At 42.2% G+C, this 18,507-nt stretch overlaps 2 protein-coding genes across 20 annotated transcripts in view; one reads left to right on the top strand and one right to left on the bottom strand.

The window, feature by feature from the left end:
- Positions 1–6,609, top strand: part of CENPP (centromere protein P) — a 115,166-nt gene extending 108,557 nt beyond the window's left edge. For 2 of the 3 annotated variants that reach the window (XM_069028164.1, XM_069028163.1), the window contains exons 7-9: positions 1,456–1,535; positions 3,170–3,261; positions 3,521–3,913. In XM_069028164.1, the coding sequence (XP_068884265.1) occupies positions 1,456–1,535; positions 3,170–3,261; positions 3,521–3,642 (294 nt within the window). In that variant the 3' untranslated portion in view covers positions 3,643–3,913. Of the gene's footprint in view, positions 1–1,455; positions 1,536–3,169; positions 3,262–3,520; positions 3,914–4,112 lie in introns of those variants that run through there. The other variant, XM_069028165.1, reaches the window with a different exon arrangement.
- A 57-nt stretch (positions 6,610–6,666) lies between these two features.
- IPPK (inositol-pentakisphosphate 2-kinase) overlaps positions 6,667–18,507 on the bottom strand; it is a 48,319-nt gene continuing 36,478 nt past the window's right edge. For all 17 annotated transcript variants that reach the window (XM_069028154.1, XM_069028156.1, XM_069028155.1 and 14 more), the window contains 11 exons: positions 16,424–16,519; positions 15,608–15,674; positions 13,922–14,043; positions 13,447–13,536; positions 12,792–12,850; positions 12,389–12,461; positions 10,977–11,256; positions 9,627–9,777; positions 8,443–8,545; positions 7,897–7,976; positions 6,667–6,892 (listed from right to left, as the gene is read on the bottom strand). In XM_069028154.1, the coding sequence (XP_068884255.1) occupies positions 6,667–6,892; positions 7,897–7,976; positions 8,443–8,545; positions 9,627–9,777; positions 10,977–11,256; positions 12,389–12,461; positions 12,792–12,850; positions 13,447–13,536; positions 13,922–14,043; positions 15,608–15,674; positions 16,424–16,519 (1,347 nt within the window). The remainder of the gene's footprint in view (positions 6,893–7,896; positions 7,977–8,442; positions 8,546–9,626; positions 9,778–10,976; positions 11,257–12,388; positions 12,462–12,791; positions 12,851–13,446; positions 13,537–13,921; positions 14,044–15,607; positions 15,675–16,423; positions 16,520–18,507) is intronic.

Consider the following 18,507-nt stretch of genomic DNA (forward strand, 5'->3'; position numbering starts at 1 on the left):
GGTGTTTAGCTATGGGATACTTGGGATCCCTTGTAAATGAGGGATGCACAAGCTGATTTCCAGGTAGAAGCTAATCCTGCATTTCCAGTACCTGCAGCCTGGAGCTAAAGGATCACTCCATCCTCCCCAGGCCTCTGACACCAGACAAGGGAAGGCTCATCATGGAAATCAGACATGGGTTATTGAGGAGGAAAGCCTAGAAAACTTGTTTTTATTTTGTCATCAGAGGGGCATAATTCCACAGGGAGTAAAGCTGGAAGAGGATCCCTGTTCTGCCAGATGAGTGACCTTTGATCAGCCACCCTTCCAACACTGTAACTGCCCTGTGTCCTCCCTTCTGTGTCTGTGTTCCCAGGATAGATCATGGTTGTTATCCCCACAGTAAATACAGTACTGGATACTGGGTAGAAATTAAAATGAGCAAATTCCATGTATTTTATGTCATTTGGCATCCTGCACAGCCCCCCTTCAGTTTGTCAGAAATTCCAAAACCAGAGCAAGGTCACATCTGGTAGCAATTTTGCTCTGCCAGATGAGGCGTAATCCCATAAAACCAAACTCATTTTCTCCAGTGCCACTCGAAGCCGAGCTCTCCTGCTCCTTTTCCATCAGACCTGCTGCTCATCCTGAGAGCTCTGTGGAATGATTCAGGCTGGGAGACTTTTCACACATTATAAACTGCAAGGTTTGGAACACAGCTTCGTGTCCAGCACACGAGGCAGGACAAGTAGGGCACAGCCCAGGAGTCTGTGGCTCCGTTCCATTTCCTTTTCCAGCAGCATGTCCCTGCAGGATGCTGTTCCTTGGTGTTGGGTGTCTGTGCATCCCCTCATTCTCTGGGTAATCTGGCACCTGCAGGATCCATACAGAGCTATGAGTTCTTTTAGGTGCTTTTAAAATAGCTCTAATAGTTCTTAGTCTTGGGTAATTCACAAGACACACATCAGATGGACTAACAAAGTAATGGAGCAACCATCAACCTTTGCACATTGTAGTAACTGAAAATAATTCCCAGAAACATGGACTTTTAATAGGAGCCAGCATTTTTATGTTTGGTCATGTTGCTGTTGTCCCATATTTTGCTGAAATTGGTTATTTTGGTATCTCATTGCCTAAATTACTCTTTCAAAGCCCTCTGTGGAGCTTGGAGAGCATTTCAAACCAGAGTGCACCAAGGAGGTGTTGTCAGTCACAGAGGGGAGGGGAGTGACATGGTGATGTATTATAAGGTGTTATTAAATCCAATTAACAAACTCAGTTAAAATAAAACTGTTCTTTCAAGGTTTCCTGGGTTTTATGCAAGGATCTCTAAAAAAAAAACCAAACCAACAGGTCAGAATTTCAGAGTCAGTACTGTTACTCTTAACTGTTAGTGTCAGTGATGGGGGAGCACTGGGTAGGAACCACCTTACCTGCTATGATTTTTATGAAGCAGTTGAACCTTTTTGTTCACAGGCCAAGTATCCTGACATTGTGACTGTTCCAGAAGGACTGCTGGGAGATTTTATAATTCTAAGGAACCCCAAAGTTTCTGGGTAAGCCAATAAATGCATTTCTGTATTTACATGGGTGAGGGATTGCACAGGCAGGGCAGCAGCCTCGTGCTGCAACTCCGAGTTCCTTTTGTGCCAGGAGGTGCAGAGATCCCAGTCCCATCCCAGCAGAGCCCAGTTCCTTGGTGTCTTGCCATTAAAGAACAGAAAGAAAAGGGCATTTACTGTGCAATTGAAACAAAGCAACTGTGGCTATACTTTTCCCTTGTTTTAGAAGGAAATCAGTTAGATGAAGGAATTATTACCTACCAGGTACATGGGATTTGTTTGGGCTCCCTGTGAGAGATGTTCCAGTACATTTGGGATTTTCAGCAGGGGAAAAAAATCCTTACAGTTAAATGTAAGATGGTGTAACTATCACTGTAAGGAATTCTGTAAGGGCCACGAAAAGTAACTATTTTGTGAAGGGATCAGATCATTCCCTTCTCCTGTTACACCTAGCTTTAACATGCTTTAATTTATACAGAAACAACTGGAAATAAAGCACAGCTTCCTTCATTATATTTGTGTGTGGAACTAGCAAACAAACCCTAATACATGATGCTGCTTCATTCAGCCAAACCTGCCCTTTAAAAGTAAATGCTTTAACTTGGGGGTGCAGGAGGGAATTGTTCTTAGACTATCCCAGATAGGGAATAACTTGCTTTATTTTACAGTTTCTCCTCTGGTGCCAGGTGCCAGTTCCATTCCACTCACTCCCTCTCACCTACAGTCATGAAACACAAGAATTTAAGTCATTTCAGTGGCTTGGTAGAAAACAGACTGCCATAGAAATTTGTTTGCAAAATCCCAGAACAAGCTGTGCACAAATTCCCAAAGGATTTGTAAAAATGAAGTGGCAAAAGGCTGAACAATCACATTTGAAGGAAACTTTTACAGCCATAATGGATTAAACACCACTGAGAAAGGGACCTTCCTCCTCACAGTGACTCACTGTGCAGACCAGATTTGGATTAGGGAAGCCTTACCTCCAGTAAGGGATTTGAGGGCTGGAGGGAACAAAGATGCAGCAAAGCAGGCAGGGAGTTGTAATGCAGCAGCTCTGCTGTGGATGTTGTTCTGGACTCACCTCCTGTCTCACAGTTCCCTTGGGATGGTGCAGTGATCTTGTCCCACTGTGAAAGGTGGGAATCATGACTGGCCTTGCACAACCACCACCATTCCTGAAGAAGTAAATGTTTTAAGATTATTTTTTATTAAAAGCAAACAACTGCAGGAATGTAGGCCTTGGATAGATGTATACCTGCCCTTAGTCTATAAAGCAGGGTGGCCTTTATTCCAAACCCAGCACATCACCATTCATGCAAACACTTCTGAAACAAGGTTCCTGTTCTCAGCACCTGATGCTGAGTGTAGATGTTACATGAGGGGTAGGGCCAGGGGACACTCGGTGCTCTCCTTTGCTTTCCTCTCACTTTAACTGCACTATGCAAATCTGGATGTACCCAGAACCTTTCCTTGTCAATGGATCACTGGTTTTCCTTGGATTAATGTGTTCCTGAATCCAGAGATGGTTCACTGCATTACGTGAGGTGAATTTTGTTGCAGAGCACAAGGTTGAGCCTTACAGACAGCACTGATTAACCTGAGCTGCCTTTCCTGTGCACCCGGTACAGGTTTGAATTGATGATTGTCTGGAAGATCCATCTTGATGAAGAAGGGACCACTACACCTGTGCTGGACCTGCTGCCCAAAGTACCTGAGCAAGGTAACCTCAGTCACTCCAGGGACTGTTCCTGAGCTGCCAGGCCCTGGTTTTGGCCAGCATCTCTCTCAATCCCATGGAACTCCAGCTACCAGAGCCCAAACAGACAAACCCACCCCAAGTCAGCAGCAACTCCACCTCCTGTTTAATTTCCAAGGGCTTACAAACCCCGTCTGCCTGCAGCTGTCCTGCTTTACCCACCTGCTGTCAGCACTGCTGCAACTCTTGAAAAATAACCTGCACTGCTCTGTTTTTCCTGCAGTCCTGGAGCAGAGGATGATGAGTGTGGAGAGCATCCCCGGCAGATTCCGGAGCGCAGTCCGGCTCCTCGGGATCGAGGCAGCCATTGAGAACCTGATCAAAGTGCTGGGCTCAGAAGAATGAATGCCAGCATTACTTACAGCAGGTAGCAATTTCAAAAGTAATTTTAATTAAGATATTGTGTTACACAGTCTATAATTTTATTGAATATAAACATTAAGTTATTTTCCATTTAGAAACCATACTCATAAAACATGCTATCTGTACAATTATGGCACGTTATATATAAATTGTCATGACATGAAAATAAATACAGCCATTTAAATACAAAAATGCCAAATAAAATAGTTACATGTACAGAGTGATTTCATTATAAATTTATCTTTCTGAATCATTAATGTACCAGAGTGGTTTATCTTCTTAACATTTTCTAGATACCTGGAAATTGTTAAAAGATCATGCACTGTCAAAATCAAGTCCATAAAAATCCATTTCATTTCACAGCTCTGTAAAAGTACAGTGATTTTAAAATGACAAGAGAACAGTAAGAGACTCCTAGAACAAAGAGTTAAACAGCTTTCTCATTAAATTAGGGTGGAAGAAGACAGTTTGAAGATTTCAAAGACATACAATGCTAAAAAACCCAAAGGTAACTGTATGAAGTAACTTTGTTCCACAATGTGAGTGTTGAGACAGCGTTGACCTAACCAAGAGAGGCCCATGACACCCCTGGGAACAGGTGCATGAGTCACCTCCTGCCCACTGCAGCACTTCTTTTGCATTTCTGACTTCCAGGAGGAAATTCTGGTAACACATTACCAAAACATCACATTTCACACATTCATCCCTGAAGAAACAAAACAGATCAGATTGATGTCTTGCCTCACCCTTCACTTCCATCAGATGTGCCATGAGCCCATCTGGGAACTGTTTCCATGAGTTCCTGCTCTGCACTAGCACTATGACTGGAAGTCAGGTACTTCTCAGGTAGGGAGTAACAGTTCCTGGAACCAAGAGTCCAAACCCACCAACTCTGGGCTCTCATGTGATAGGAAGAGTCCTCCTTTCCAAGGCCAGAGCTGCTGGAGCCCCCAGCAGAACAACTGCCTGCTCTATGCAGCAATGGGGAAATAGGTGGAGAACCCAAGAACTAAAGCAACAGTCTGTTTATAATCCCATAAATATAATAATCCACTATTTGATGACTGAAATAGTCTCCCTCTGTTCTGGTAGGTCAGGAAAAAACAACAGACCAGAGCCTGGTTTCTGCCAGACTCAACAGCTGAGCAACACACCAGAGATTGGGTTTTGATGAATGGCAGCACTATCTTGTTAGATAAAGTAGGCTAATTTCAAGTTTGGAATCCAGTACACAGGCAAAACTCATTCCTACTTACCCACTGGCATGGAACTGGTGTAGCTGGTTTTGTGTAACCTATAGTTCAGTTCATCTTTAGCTCCCTCCTCCTTGCCTGAAAACAAAACTGTTTGCTCAGCACAGATACTGCTGTTTGCAATGAAATGTGTGTGAAGTTACAGCATAAAAACCTGGAAACTTCCCAGCTGTGTGGGGTCCTTCCTTCCTCCTCTTTCTAACAGCTGGAGGGTTTCTGGATTTGTAAGTAGCTCCTTCTCCCTCAGGTTTTTTTTGGGAAGAAGGGGTTATTCCTGCTGTCAACTGCCAGCTTATTGCACTGTTGTAGTCTCACATCTCAGGCCCTGTCCCAGAAGGGCTCCTGGCACTGGATACCAGCACTGCCAGCTCAGGTCTCTGGCACTGGGGCAGTGATGTCTCTGTGTTTCACATTTCTTCCATTTCTTCCTTGAGTTGTATGGGGATCCTATTTTTGAATTTCAGGTAAAGCGGAACAACTAAAAGGTTACACTGAGATCCCAATATAAATCTGTTTTTAGGAGTTAACCTACATGACCCTAAACACCTTTACTGGTAAGCACAGGCTCTTATCCAGGTTATAGCTGTTCACTGGGTCAGGAGGAGCATCTCTGCACCATTCAGGGGGTGTAATCCCTGAGGGAAAAGTAGATGCAGATTTTATCCTCATACCCTCAGGTTTGAACATACCCTTCAGTTCCTACTCAGGATCTTCCCCAAGATTTACTGCAGCACCTCCCCAGCCTTCAGCTGCACAGAGCACTGCTCATATGCAGCACTGACACAAGCTCACCCTGGCATGAGACTGACCCACTGCAGCTGCAAGGAAGAAAATGGGATTCTATCACCTTTTTTCTGTGTCACTTAAAGCAAAGGAGCCTGAAAGCAGCTGCTCATGCTAGGCAGTGTGTGGGGCACCAGTGTAATAGTGCCAAACTTTGACACTATGCAAAAGACCTGAAATGATCTGTAAAACTCAGAACATATTCTTCTTATAGCTCAATTTAAATTAGGCAAGAGCAAGCTGTGGTTTCACCTTCAATAGCAGCAGATAATGTATAGACAATAAAAACCAGCATGGCAGGTGAGTTGAGCCCAGCTATCACATAAAATTTAAGGCTGCTTACCTTAACCCTTTGCACTTAGTTTCAGAAGCTTTAGGTAGATGCAAGGTGATCACACAACTTCTGGAGGCAGCCTGGTGTTCCTAGTCCATGCATTAGTACTTAAGTGTTCTGCAGTGCCCGGGCAGTTCCACAGCTCAGGCACTGCACTGTTGTATTTTCAGTGGATTAACTGAAGTGTTGTATCAGCTTTTGCCAGAGCATTCCCTCCTTCAGTAGGGATGAGGGAGACTCAAAGCACAGGCTCCAAGGCAATTCTCTTGTTAGTAATTAGGCTTTCTATGTTAGTGCAATACTTTGGGAAACCTTTAATTCTGTGCTCTTTCAATTCTAAGGAAGTAGACTTTTCATAATAATTTGATCTGTCCTCTAGTTCCAAGGTATGGCACATTACCTGTTCTGTCACATTAAATACATTCATTAAGGTTATCTAGCAAATGTGTGGCCTAGTGCTATCCCAGGTCTCTGAGAAGGCATTACCCATTAGAAATCATTTCATAAAGCAAAAAAACATTCACAGCTGAAAAATGCACTGAACACAATAAAAAAGAAAAAAAAATCACCATAACTGTATTCCAATAATCTTTCACTTTCTCATGTGTTTGAATAAAAATAACCTTAAGGGAATGGTTACACTTTATGGAGAACTAATGTGCAGTCTTCATTCTCCTTGAAGAGGCTGGACATAACTGGGTCCTCTTTGGCCTGTACATTCTTCAGGTAATAGTTGACTATCTCACCATCAAGTTTGTACTGGTGGGGGATGCTTTCATAGGGCTTCAGGTCCAGGTCCAGCACAGAAACAGAGAAGGTGAATCTGGATTTGGATGTCAGTACCACAGGTCTGTGCTCAGAGCTGGAAAATAAAACCACATTGCACATCTGAGTCACTGAAACCAGTACTTTTGATTTATGTGTCCCTTTACAGAAGTGACTCTAATGTTTATCTTAGAACTTTTGTGGGAGCCCAAGAAAATAGACTGCAGCTAATGTAGCACTTAGGAAACTATAGCTCCAGCTTAACCAGTCCTGATGGGACCCTGCTGGCACCTCTTCCAGGCATTTTCCTTTCAGCTTCCACACAGCTGGTCAAATATTACTCTCACTGTATTTAGTAACTCTAAGCTGTTTCTAGGTGGTGCATACAAAGCAGCAGCCGTATTAACCAGCAAAAGCAGAAAAGTGACTGCAACTCCTACTTAGGTTCACAGTAATAAAACATTTAGTATGGGAACTGCTGTCCAAGCATGCTGAGGGATGGAGGATGGAGGAGTTCTGAAGTCAGCCTTTGCACAAGTCATGTCCATCACTAACACTTCACTTGAGAACTACAGGACAAATGCAGAAAACAGCATTCTCTAAAAATAAAAGGGCTCTGGTGAAGCAAAGCCCCCTGCAGAACAGATTAGCACTGCTGACACAAGCCAAAAGGGATAATACAGCAGCAAAGCCTCCTGCCTAACAGCCAAAGCTGTCACCTCTTGATTATTGCCTTGGTTTTATTCTAACTAGGCCATTAAAGACAACTCAGCTTGAAAAATCTCTCCTATGAGAACACCAAGGCAGAAAAATTGTACCTAGTTAAAACCATCCAGAGCTACTATGAACAGTCAATTCAAATTTTAATAAAGGAATAAATATAAAACTTTGATCCTTTTGATCAACTTAAAACTCTTCAGGAAGTGACACTGATCATGAGAAATGTCTTAGAACTGTACTAAAATGCTTGCAGCCAAATATTTGGACACACCACCCCCCACATACGGCACACTTTAAGTGATTGAATTGCCTGAACAGTACAAACATCTCCAGTTTCTAAACAACTGGAGCCATTCCAAAGCAGGTACAGGCAGCTCTTACCATTCATCTTGCAGGCAGGGGGAAAGGGCAATCATGATGGAGCAGTCTTTAGCAGTCATTGCTATTCTGTACTGCTGCACCTGTACAACAGAAAATAACACACATTTTCTCTTAGATTGGTGTTTACCTGAGTAAAGCATCCTGTTCCTTACAAAGGCACTCCCTGTATGAGTATGTTGGCACTTTAAGAGCTGGACATTCTCTCTGTAACAGAAGGTTGGCAGGAGCAGGTGCTTTTGCAGCCCTGTATAAGAATCACATTTATTTCCTACAGATTATGTTCCTAAAGGCCAAACACCACCAGTTCCTGCAAGCGCTTCCTCAGTCTAGAAGGCAAATAAACAGCTTTATTTTTCTCTCTGGAACTGGTGCTACAGGCTTGTTTTTAACTGCTTCTGCTAGAAAGATGCACCCTGGCACAATGAAGAGCTTTAACTTTACAGACCCTGACAAGCCAGCAGTGCTGCCTCCATCCATTATCCAGCCCTTTCAGAAACAGAGGTTAATTAACACTGACCCGACCAAAGACCCCTCAAGAAGAAGTACCTTTGTTAATGCAAATGCCACTGTCCCGTCATCTTCCAGGGAAAGGTCCAGCAGCTTCTCGTAAAACACTTCATTGTAAGGTCCATCTATCTGTAATGTACTTCTAAATAAATGTTAAAAGAAGATTTACAGACAGCCAAAATGATGTACTTGGTCTTCAGTGTGATCTTTCCTCAGCAGCCCAGATACTCAGATTAGAACAACCCAACAATAACACTGATAAACATGTCCAAGTATTAACCCACTGCCAACCAACACCACAGCAGTCCTTGTTAAATCACTCAAGATTTGCTGCTGCTTAGGATCTGGGTTGTGTGGGGTTTTATAAACATGACTCATTCTTAATCCATTGCCACCTGTGTATCACTACAAGATGATGGGGTTTTTGCAAAAAAATGGGTAAGTTTCAAAATTTTTAGCAGTCTGCAGGAGCTCCAGAAGCCTTGCTGAAAATACATATATAAGAAATACAATATACATCTAAAAGAGATATCAATATATTATCTTGAACAGATGAAGTATAAACTGGGGGCATAAGCATATCTGACAGGGCCCTGCTCCACACCATGTGCTAACAGGGAGTGTCCTGGCCTTCCTTCCCCCTGTGAACAGCTGAGCCCCTGCTGCAAAGCTGAACCCTCACAGGGGGCTTTGTCCACACAAACCCCCCCCAGATCAAAGAACACATTTTCCAGTGCTCTGTTTCCTGTGTAAGTGCATAGGCAGAAGCAACTCCTGAGTGAAGCCAGAGTGCCCTCGTGTGAGCACAGGAGGGGAACAGCACCCCAGTGAAGGCTGCTTGGAGCAATTATTATTACACTAATAAACCTTATTTGAGGAAAAAACACAGCAGAGCTTGCAATCATCATTGCAAAACATCATTATCCCAGCTCTGCAGGATCTGGGGGACAGGAGAACCCACCCATTTCACTGTACCTTTCTGCAAATACGCAACTGCCACTACTAAGAAAGAACATTTTTCTCTCTTAGCTTGTGAACTTTCCATAATCATTACTTAAAAATTCAGGCCAAAGTGGCCAACATCAGCTGGAAGTTCAGTTAGAAATGCAGAATATGCAGTGTCCCAAGGAAGGTTGTACAACATAACAGAGTGTGTGCACAGAGGCAATCCTGCCTGCAGTCCTGCTTACTCAGGACTGGGAAGAAAAGCCATCAAGTCTTACCTCTCTTCAGGAAATTCCTCCAAGTACTGTTCAACTCTACTGTACAAAGGATAGAGTCCTTCAATATCCAGCATGTCAAGCATCTGAGCCTGAAGGGTTTTATAAAGGAGACAACCCCGCGGTAAACCAGAGCTTTCCAATTTATGTTTACCTAGAAGAAAATGCATTTTAAAATAAGGCAGACACAAGTCTTAGCTTCAATTTGCCATTACATGTGCTTGTTTAAAAGTCCAAATACTTTTAGTCCAGTCACAGGGAGGGAAAAGCCTCAAAGCATTCTGTTTCCAAACACTAAAGTCCAAGGTGCACATTTAAACAGCTCATCTTGGACTGCAGAATAAAACACCTGGTATTCAACTCTACAAACTACCTAAAAAAACAAACACCAGAACACGCCCTTGTCCACTGTAATCTACTCATTTTGAGTCCACAAGAGAAATTTCTCAGCTGAGTTTGAAGCCACCACAAATTCACTTTGAACAGTATCAACTGCTGACAGAAAGTAATTTAGCATTTCAGCTCTGGGGTCTTCTTTATACAATATCAAGAGGTTGTATTTGCTATAATTTCTCTAAGATAGCTCTTTCTCCAACACTTCAACAAACCATGGACAGTGAAAAAGGTCATCCTCAAAAGCAGAGTAAAAAATGGGCTGTTTGTGTGATCAGGATAACTGGCAGCATCTTGAATAATTAGAGCTTTACAGAACTTATGCACTGAGGCATTAGCATCATTTACAGTTTTCCAACTCTCACTTCCCATTTCTTTTTCCCTCAGACCTCTCTTTACCAGGAGAAGAGCAGCTGAAGAAAAGAACATGAGCTGTGCCCTGGTGAGGGCTGACAGGAGGAGCAGGGAAAGACAAAGTACAGGAGTTGTAACAAACCAACCAAAGCAGCCCAACTTCATCACATACAACATAAAGATTCCCCACTCATTTGGAATACCTGTCAGCCAGTTACCAGCTCAAACTGGCATTTTCTTCCATTTTTCCTCTACCACCTCCTGAATTTATTTTTACCCGTCATTAGAAACAGTGCTCTAAGTGCTTACTACAACATCACATTCTATTAAGAACAGTTCCCTGGCAGCTACGCAGCTCAGAACTCTTTTTTTAAATGCCATTAGAATTCCCCTGTTTCCATTCTCATATCAGTATTAATAAACTAGAGACAAAGAGTTGAATTGTTACATCAGACAAGGCTCTGAGAAACCAGGTCTGGTGGAAAGCGTCCCTGCCCATGGCAGGGGGCTGGACTAGGTGGCCTCTGAAGGTCCCTTCCAACCCACACCATTCTGGGATTCCATGAACACTTAATTATGGACAGTTTTTACAAAATTATCCCTTACCATTTCTTACTAGCTCCTTATTAAAAGCACTTGCTTCACAGTAGCTTCTCCCTTGTGAAATGGGAACTATCTTCATGTCGCCTGCCCTGCAGGTGTCAGTGCTACTTAGTAGCGCCATGGTTATCACATGGATTAATTCCTTAACAATTGTCCTTGTGCAGTGGGGGCCACTGACCAGCCCATTGGAAGGGAAAAAGAAAGGTTTTAAGTGACGAGCAAGTTCGTTCCAGTCAGAGACACAGTCCTGGTCATCCTTACAGCCATAAATTAGTTCCCCATTCTGCAACAAGGAGAAAAAGAAGTCTTTAGGCATGGCAGGAAGTCAAGTTTTTCATTCTGAGCCACTCTACTGAAAGTTTATTATTTTAAGCACAGAAAAGTGTTATTAGCTTAACAATCTGCATGCAGACACACAACATTTCCAGTCTCTTATGGATTTGCCCTCGTAAGTCTAATCAGAACCTACAAGTAACAACCTCTGAATGAGAACCAAATCCACCGTTTAAATCAAGTGCTACTTTCCCAACTTAATGAACTGTAAGGAATCAGAACAATACAGGTGTGCGCGACACTTGGCACATTTTCCTATCAGTGAAAAAGCACCATATGAAACACCCTTCTTTTACCAGCCCAGACTGGCAAAGGGAAGGCTGTGAAAGGGGACAGGAAAGGTGTGATACTTACCTGTACTAGTACAAAAACAGGGCAGTTCATAGAAGTTTAAGTAATTCAAATAATTGATTAAATATTGGAAAGAAATTAAAAGAATCTTGTTTCCTAGAATTAATTTGAAAATCTCCACAAATCATCAGTTACTGCTTCATACTTTTCCTACGTGAATGCCATGAAATGCCACTTTCTCCTTCCTCGGTGAGGCCTGCTGTGCCTTGGGCCTGCGTCAGTGCTCTAACAGGAATTTAAAACAAAGTATTTGCAGCAACATGTCAAGTTCTCCATTTTCTTCTTCCTGAAGCAGCACATAAAGTTTTAAAACTTTCGTCACCTTAAGAGTCCTTTTCTATTAATTGTTCCTCAGCAATTCTTTCCCACTAATTCATTCCCCAGGGAATGGTCACAGTGCCAAGGCCACCAGAGGTTCAGGAGCATTTGGAAAATGCTCTCAGCCACAGTGTGGGATTGTTGGGGTGTCCTGTGCAGGGCCAAGAGTTGGACTTTGATGATCCCCATGGGTCCCTACTAACTCAGGATATTTTGAGTCTCTGAATTCTGGGAAATTATTATTTCTCTGTCCTAACCTGGAATCTAAACTATAAGCTTGCCCATTTCCTTCTCTTAATGGAATCCAACAGTGATTAGGTAGGTTTGAAGGAAGATCTTGACTGTTTAGATGCTCAAGTCAAATTGTTTTGCCAAGGCAAAAAAAAAAAGCAAGCAGAGATTTAACTGTTTACCTTAAATATTTTCAAGTTGTTCTGTGCCTCCTGTAATAAGCTCTTCAAAGCAAAGTGCATTCTTTGTTTGTTTCTAGGGAAAACAAAATAAAGCCAAGAATGTTTTATGACAGCCTTTGGATGTTCACACCTGGTGTGAGCACATGCACAGAGCACATCACTCATGCTGAGGTCACTGCAGAGGCAAAGTGAACTTCAGATCTGAGTAAACTAAACTGCTCTTGGGTGCAATGTTATGCTGCAAAAGGCAGCTCTGATTGCTGAGATAGTTGTAAAGGGGGAGATGGCACCAGATATAATCACTGTAAAGGTCAGACAAGCCAGCACTGATCATCCGTAATGATCAGTGAAAGGCAAAGCAATCCAAGCAAGAATATAACACAGATTTTTTTTTAATCCTTACCCTGAGAAGAGATCCAATGGGCAATATTTACTTGGTCGCTTCCATTTTCCGTTGGCTACCTGTGGAAAACCCAGAGCACTGCTGTTACCCACTCTACCTGGAATAGCTGCTCTCTCATTTTAACAGCCAGGTGTGTGGCACTGACATCCTGCCTTCAGAGGTCAGGACATTTAAACCCCTTTGGACACAGAATTCATGGCCACCATGGGTGTTCTTGGTCATTTTTAACTTGAGTCACTCAAACTGCATTCACAAGGGAGAAAGGTCACATTAAATCCCAGGGAGTCACAGTCACACCATTCCAGAGTCACAGCAGACACGAGTCCATGACCTCCGTGCCTGTTCCATGCTGTTTGTTTTAAGTCACAGAATGCACTTGGTGAGCTGATCTGGGAAGGAAGTTCCACACCAGAGTTTACCCAATCACAGTGTTCATAGTCCCCAAAGGCTGATATTTTATTTGTTTGCTTTCAGCTTCCCACAGAACTTGTTCCATCTCCCACTAAACAAATTCACACCCAGAGACTCAGCTGTGTATCCTCCTACCAGCTTTAGTCATATTGGAGATTTGAGCAAGTTTCAACAGGAAAGCAAGCCTGAAACAGCATATAAAGCACAGTACAGCCAAAGGAAAGCAGGGTGACTTAATAATTACCTTTAGATGCTGATGCATACAGTAACGACACACCTTGTGCTTTATCTCCTGTGAAACATGGCTGGAAAAAGGAATGAAGCCACACTTTGGCTAAAACAAACAAACAAAAGAAGATCATAAGTATAAATGCCTCTCTCTATAGAAATAAAAAGGCACACAATATGCAAATCTTTCCAGTTAAAGGAAAAACTTTAAGAATAATTTAAAAATATTAGCCCATAAAAGCTGTATTACTCTCAATTATTTTAAAAGATAAAGACACGTGTGGCCTACAGAAAAGCATAGTAACACCTAGGAATTTCACAACTTTCAAAAGATAGGGAATTGGAAGAAGGAGGGAGCTGTTTCCTGCTGTGGATCCCAGTGAAAGCAGTGAGCTCTGCCTTCCCCCACTGCTGCATTCCTTGAAAACTGCTGGGGCCAGTGTATAGTAAAAAATGCAAGCAAGCCCTGAGGCTCGTGTCCCCCTGCACACCTTGATCTCGATGCAGAGGATGGGCCGGTGCTCGGCGAAGCGGAAGGTCTGCAGCCGCGTGAGGTTGGGAAGGCACATCGCGTAACCGCTCAGCGTGTCCATGTCCTTGTCACAGCGACACTCTGGGACAGCAGGGGAGAGACAACACAAACAGGGAAATTAGCTCTGGGGATGTTTGTTCACTCTGGAGCCGTCTCGTTCGCCAGGTGGGGCGTGGGAACAAGCGTGGAAGGACAGGACACACAGTTTATCAGCTTTAGCCAATTATGTACTTGCACAAATTTGCCCTCCCCATGATCAACACCTGGTTTCAGTTTCCTCAAAACTGTCCCAGAGACATGAGTGTCCCAAGAGCTCCTGTTAATGGCCACCTCCCAGCTCATCCTAAGAAAGGTGAGGCCTGCAACAGCAAGAAAATGGATTGGCCAACAACAGGTAAAGTGACTCATTAATGTATTTATTCAAATATGTGATCTCCTGCATGACCTACCATCCCTCAGCTGAGTCAAGTGGATCTGAAAAATGGCAGGGATATCATAAACTTAGAGGCATTATTATAAAATCCTTTGAATAACTTCTCTCCATGTGCATCCTTTGGGACACAGAAAGGTCTGTGAGATTGTAGTTCAAAGTTAACAAGAGCACACACTCCCAGATTTTCAAGTACCTGCGTTATTAAACAGACACGTAGAACACACGTTTCTGTTACAGTTTCCACTGCTAAGAAAAATGCCCACTCTGAAAAATATATTGGAAAAGAAGAAATAAATCTCAGAAACCAAAGCCTCAGGCACCAGCCTGCCATGCCATACTGCTTCACCAGGATGAGCAAGAAGCCTTCTGTCTCCAACAAAATGTTGAGGTTTGTTTTCTTTTTCTAAATTTAAGCAAAAGTACATTCTTCACACCTTCACAGCTGAAAGCCACTTGCCAAATCAGAAAGACACAAATCTGAAGTATTAGAGAAGCTCCTTTGCATGTTACACAGGCTTATGTGAAGGGCAACATTGAAAGAAATTCTTTCCCTGAGGTTGTAAAAAAGTTCCTGTTAAAAATGGACAGTGAGATTCACTGTTCTGAAGCACCTGGACACTTCCTCACAACCACATTTCAATCCCCAGCAGCTGTGGACACACAAAGTTTAACTTTGAGAAATAAAGCTAAATTCTGTCATTCACTTCCACCAGAGTATCGTTCATTTCTAACTTTTATTAAACACTATGAACTTTCCTCACTGGGTCCTGGCACTGTGGAACTGCTTCTCAAACAGGTGAGGAGAAATCAACAGTGGAGTGTCCTGTGCTCACTATATGTAAATTAATTCCTCTTTTTTTTCCTGGATCAAAAGCATCAAAGCACTTCACTACAGTACTTTGATTTAACACCATATTTATCTTCAAGGACTTTTGCTAAAGCAGGAGTTTCTGGCCATTCTCAAGAACATTTGGGAACATAAGACACACCATGAGGGCCCATCTGTCTGCCCATTTTAGAGCTATCACATACTACTTTTAATTCTAAAACACAACTCTTTTTTTCCACAACAAATTTTCAACTTATCATTGTCTAAATATTAAAAAAAGTTTCCTTCTAATTCTGAAGCATGAAGCTTTTTTTACTTTAGAACAAAGGAAAATGCTTTACAGCTTGAGGAAGCCCCTTTTTAATGCCATCCCTGGCACTTACCTGGCCTCTCTGGCTGGATTTTCAAACAGAGCTGTCTCACAAAGTCTAAAGGCAGTTGAATAATTTCCTATTAGGGGGAAAAAAAATTAATTAATATCCAGGTTTGGTAGTCTAGAAATGGAACAGCAAAGTTCAGTGGGTTACACAAAATACACTGAACTATGCAGTCAGCAGCTTCTGCCTCTGATTGACTGTGAACACTTGTACCTCCAATCACATGCAGCACCTGTTCCTCTATAAAATCCAAGGACTAATTTAAATAAATGTATGACAAAGCATTTTCAGTGCAAGTTTAATGTGTGTGAAGGAACCTGCATCACTGTGTCCTTTCCACAAATTAAAAAATCCCATGTCTCACATCCCACCCTTCCAGGCAGAATTATGTAACTCAAGTTCCAGGTGAAGCTGTAACTTTTTCAATCATCTGATGTTCAGTGAACAAGATCTGGCTGCCCTGAAGAACAGAGCAAGGGAAAAGGTGACCTCTGACTACACAGAAACCTCAACAATTTATATGAACCAGGTTTCTCCTCTTGTTTTGCAGTTAGTCTAAAAATCTCTCACACACACACCTCTTTCCCTGTATGCAGGGCAAAAAAATGACCCCACTTTTCATCAGCAGCTTGAAACAGCCAAACCACTGAGTACAATCCAATCACCTCATCAGCACAGAGCAGGATACCTTGTTCACATCCAAATGCTTCTTGTGTATGTGTATCTTGCAAACCCTGTTAGTTCCTTTTACTTGCTAGTCAGTGTTCCTCCAACCAGTGTTTACAATGCAGAAGCCATTTATTTTAAAAACAAAACATTTACCCCATGGTGAACATCGTTCTCCCCAAAGAATTGCTTCATCACATGCTTCCCGAAGTCTACGATGTTTTGCAAATGGTGTAGTATTTCCTCTGGAGTCTGGAAGACACAAATGTAGGAACTGAACTCTGAAATAATGATAAACAACACTCCAGAACACACACACACATCCTGGTCAGTGATTTAGCAAATAGCTTTATTGTTGAGCTTGGCAGGTGAGTGCACACTGAAGTCAAACAGACACATCAAACGTGCTGAATTTGTTTCCCTACTGCTGCCTCAGGGGCTGGGACAAACAGAAAAATGGTCAGAAAAGATGATGATTCTTAGATTTCAGGGGGAAAAGGAGAGAGAAAGTGACAAAGGTGGAAGAGGGGGAGATTGCTTAAGACCTACTCTGACCATTATTCTTAAAACAGCTCAAAGAAGTCCAGCAGTCCAAAGAGGTGCCCAAGAAGCCTCCCTGCCAACAGCTGCAGTGCAGGAGAGGCTTGGAGTGTTATAAAATACATCATGGAGTTTGGGAAGAGAATGGCTGCAAAGACTGAGCCATATTAAAAACCTTGGCATGAACAGGTACAGAACTTGCCATCTGTCCCAAACCCTGCCCCAGACAGTGAAAAATCTTACTCTGATGTGATATTCTGTAATTTCATAAGGAAACACCAAGTTCTACAAGACAAACATGCCAAAAGCTAGAAAGGAAGTTCCCTGAGTACTGGAAGCAGGACAGGGACAACTGCACAGCCAGACTTGGACAGACTCCTGCTCATTGAGGAGGGAGCAAAGGAGCTTTACAGCAATATTATCCTACTCCCTGCACTCCAGCACACTCTGGTTCTCTGCAAGGTATTTTATTGTAAGAACAGACAACCTCAAAGCTACTCTGTCCTTATGTAACACAGACACAAAAAACCCACCTAAAACCACCCAATAAGATTAAGTGGAGGAAAAGAAAGTGCAACACTTGGGTACACGTTAGAAAATCAGAGGGGAAAAACAAGAGCAGGAGAAAATATAAACAGAGCAGAGGAAATAAAATACTAGAGGACAACACTGAGACACCACCAAAGCCTAGAGAAAGGAGGAAAGACCACATCCAACACAAATCACAAATGAAACACAACCCCTTCTTTAACTTAACAAATTCTGAATGCTGAGAAGGAACATTACATAATCTCATCAGTAACAGAAATCTCAGCTAATTCCCATTTACAGATGGTTCTGACCTGGTTTGCTGATGTACACAGCAGCCACAGGTTTGTGTTTTGTTTGGTTGGGGTTTTTTAACATATACACAGACTCACATATTGAGAAATAAGCATTTCATAAAAATTTATTGCTGCCACTTCTACCACATGGAAAGACTCCCCAGTTAAAAAGATCGATACAACCATAAAATTATAAATCAAGCTTAAAACAGCTCTTAGGAGCAAGAATATTTGATATACCTAAATGAAACAAAAACAACTAACAGGCAACTTGAACATCACCTTTTAACATAAAAAACTACTAAGATGAAAAGCTTTTGAAGGACCCATCACTACTGCCAGCTCATTCACCAAAACTCAAATAGGCTTTATACAATAAAATTATTTTTAATTCTTTAACGAAGAAGATCATATACTAAAATAGCAATATGCAATTAAAAGCACTCCATGAGTGCTGACACTTGACTTTCTACTCAAGCAATGCAAACCCTGCAGTCACATTATCAAGTATTTTTCAATCATAACAATAAGGTTACAATTCACAATAACACCACATTTTTAACTACTGGATTATCTAATCTCAAATTCATAATTAAACAGATAATTAAAAATACAAAGCAGCATCCAGACTTCTTTACCTTTCCCAAAGGAGTTAAGCAGAAGAGACTGAGACCTATTTGTTAATATCTGAATTTCAGTGTGTGTACTACTAGAAAATACTTTGCTTGAACTGCTTCCTTCAGCGTTGTTTACCTTGGATGACCTGTGATGTCATGCAGATACAGAACACTTCAGAGCCTAACTCATTTTGCTCAAGTCAGGAATACAGATTACCCTTAAAAACAACCATTTTCCCTGTCACTGTTGCAATGTGCA

Source organism: Aphelocoma coerulescens, chromosome 12, assembly GCF_041296385.1.
Source record: "Aphelocoma coerulescens isolate FSJ_1873_10779 chromosome 12, UR_Acoe_1.0, whole genome shotgun sequence".
NCBI lineage: Eukaryota > Metazoa > Chordata > Aves > Passeriformes > Corvidae > Aphelocoma > Aphelocoma coerulescens.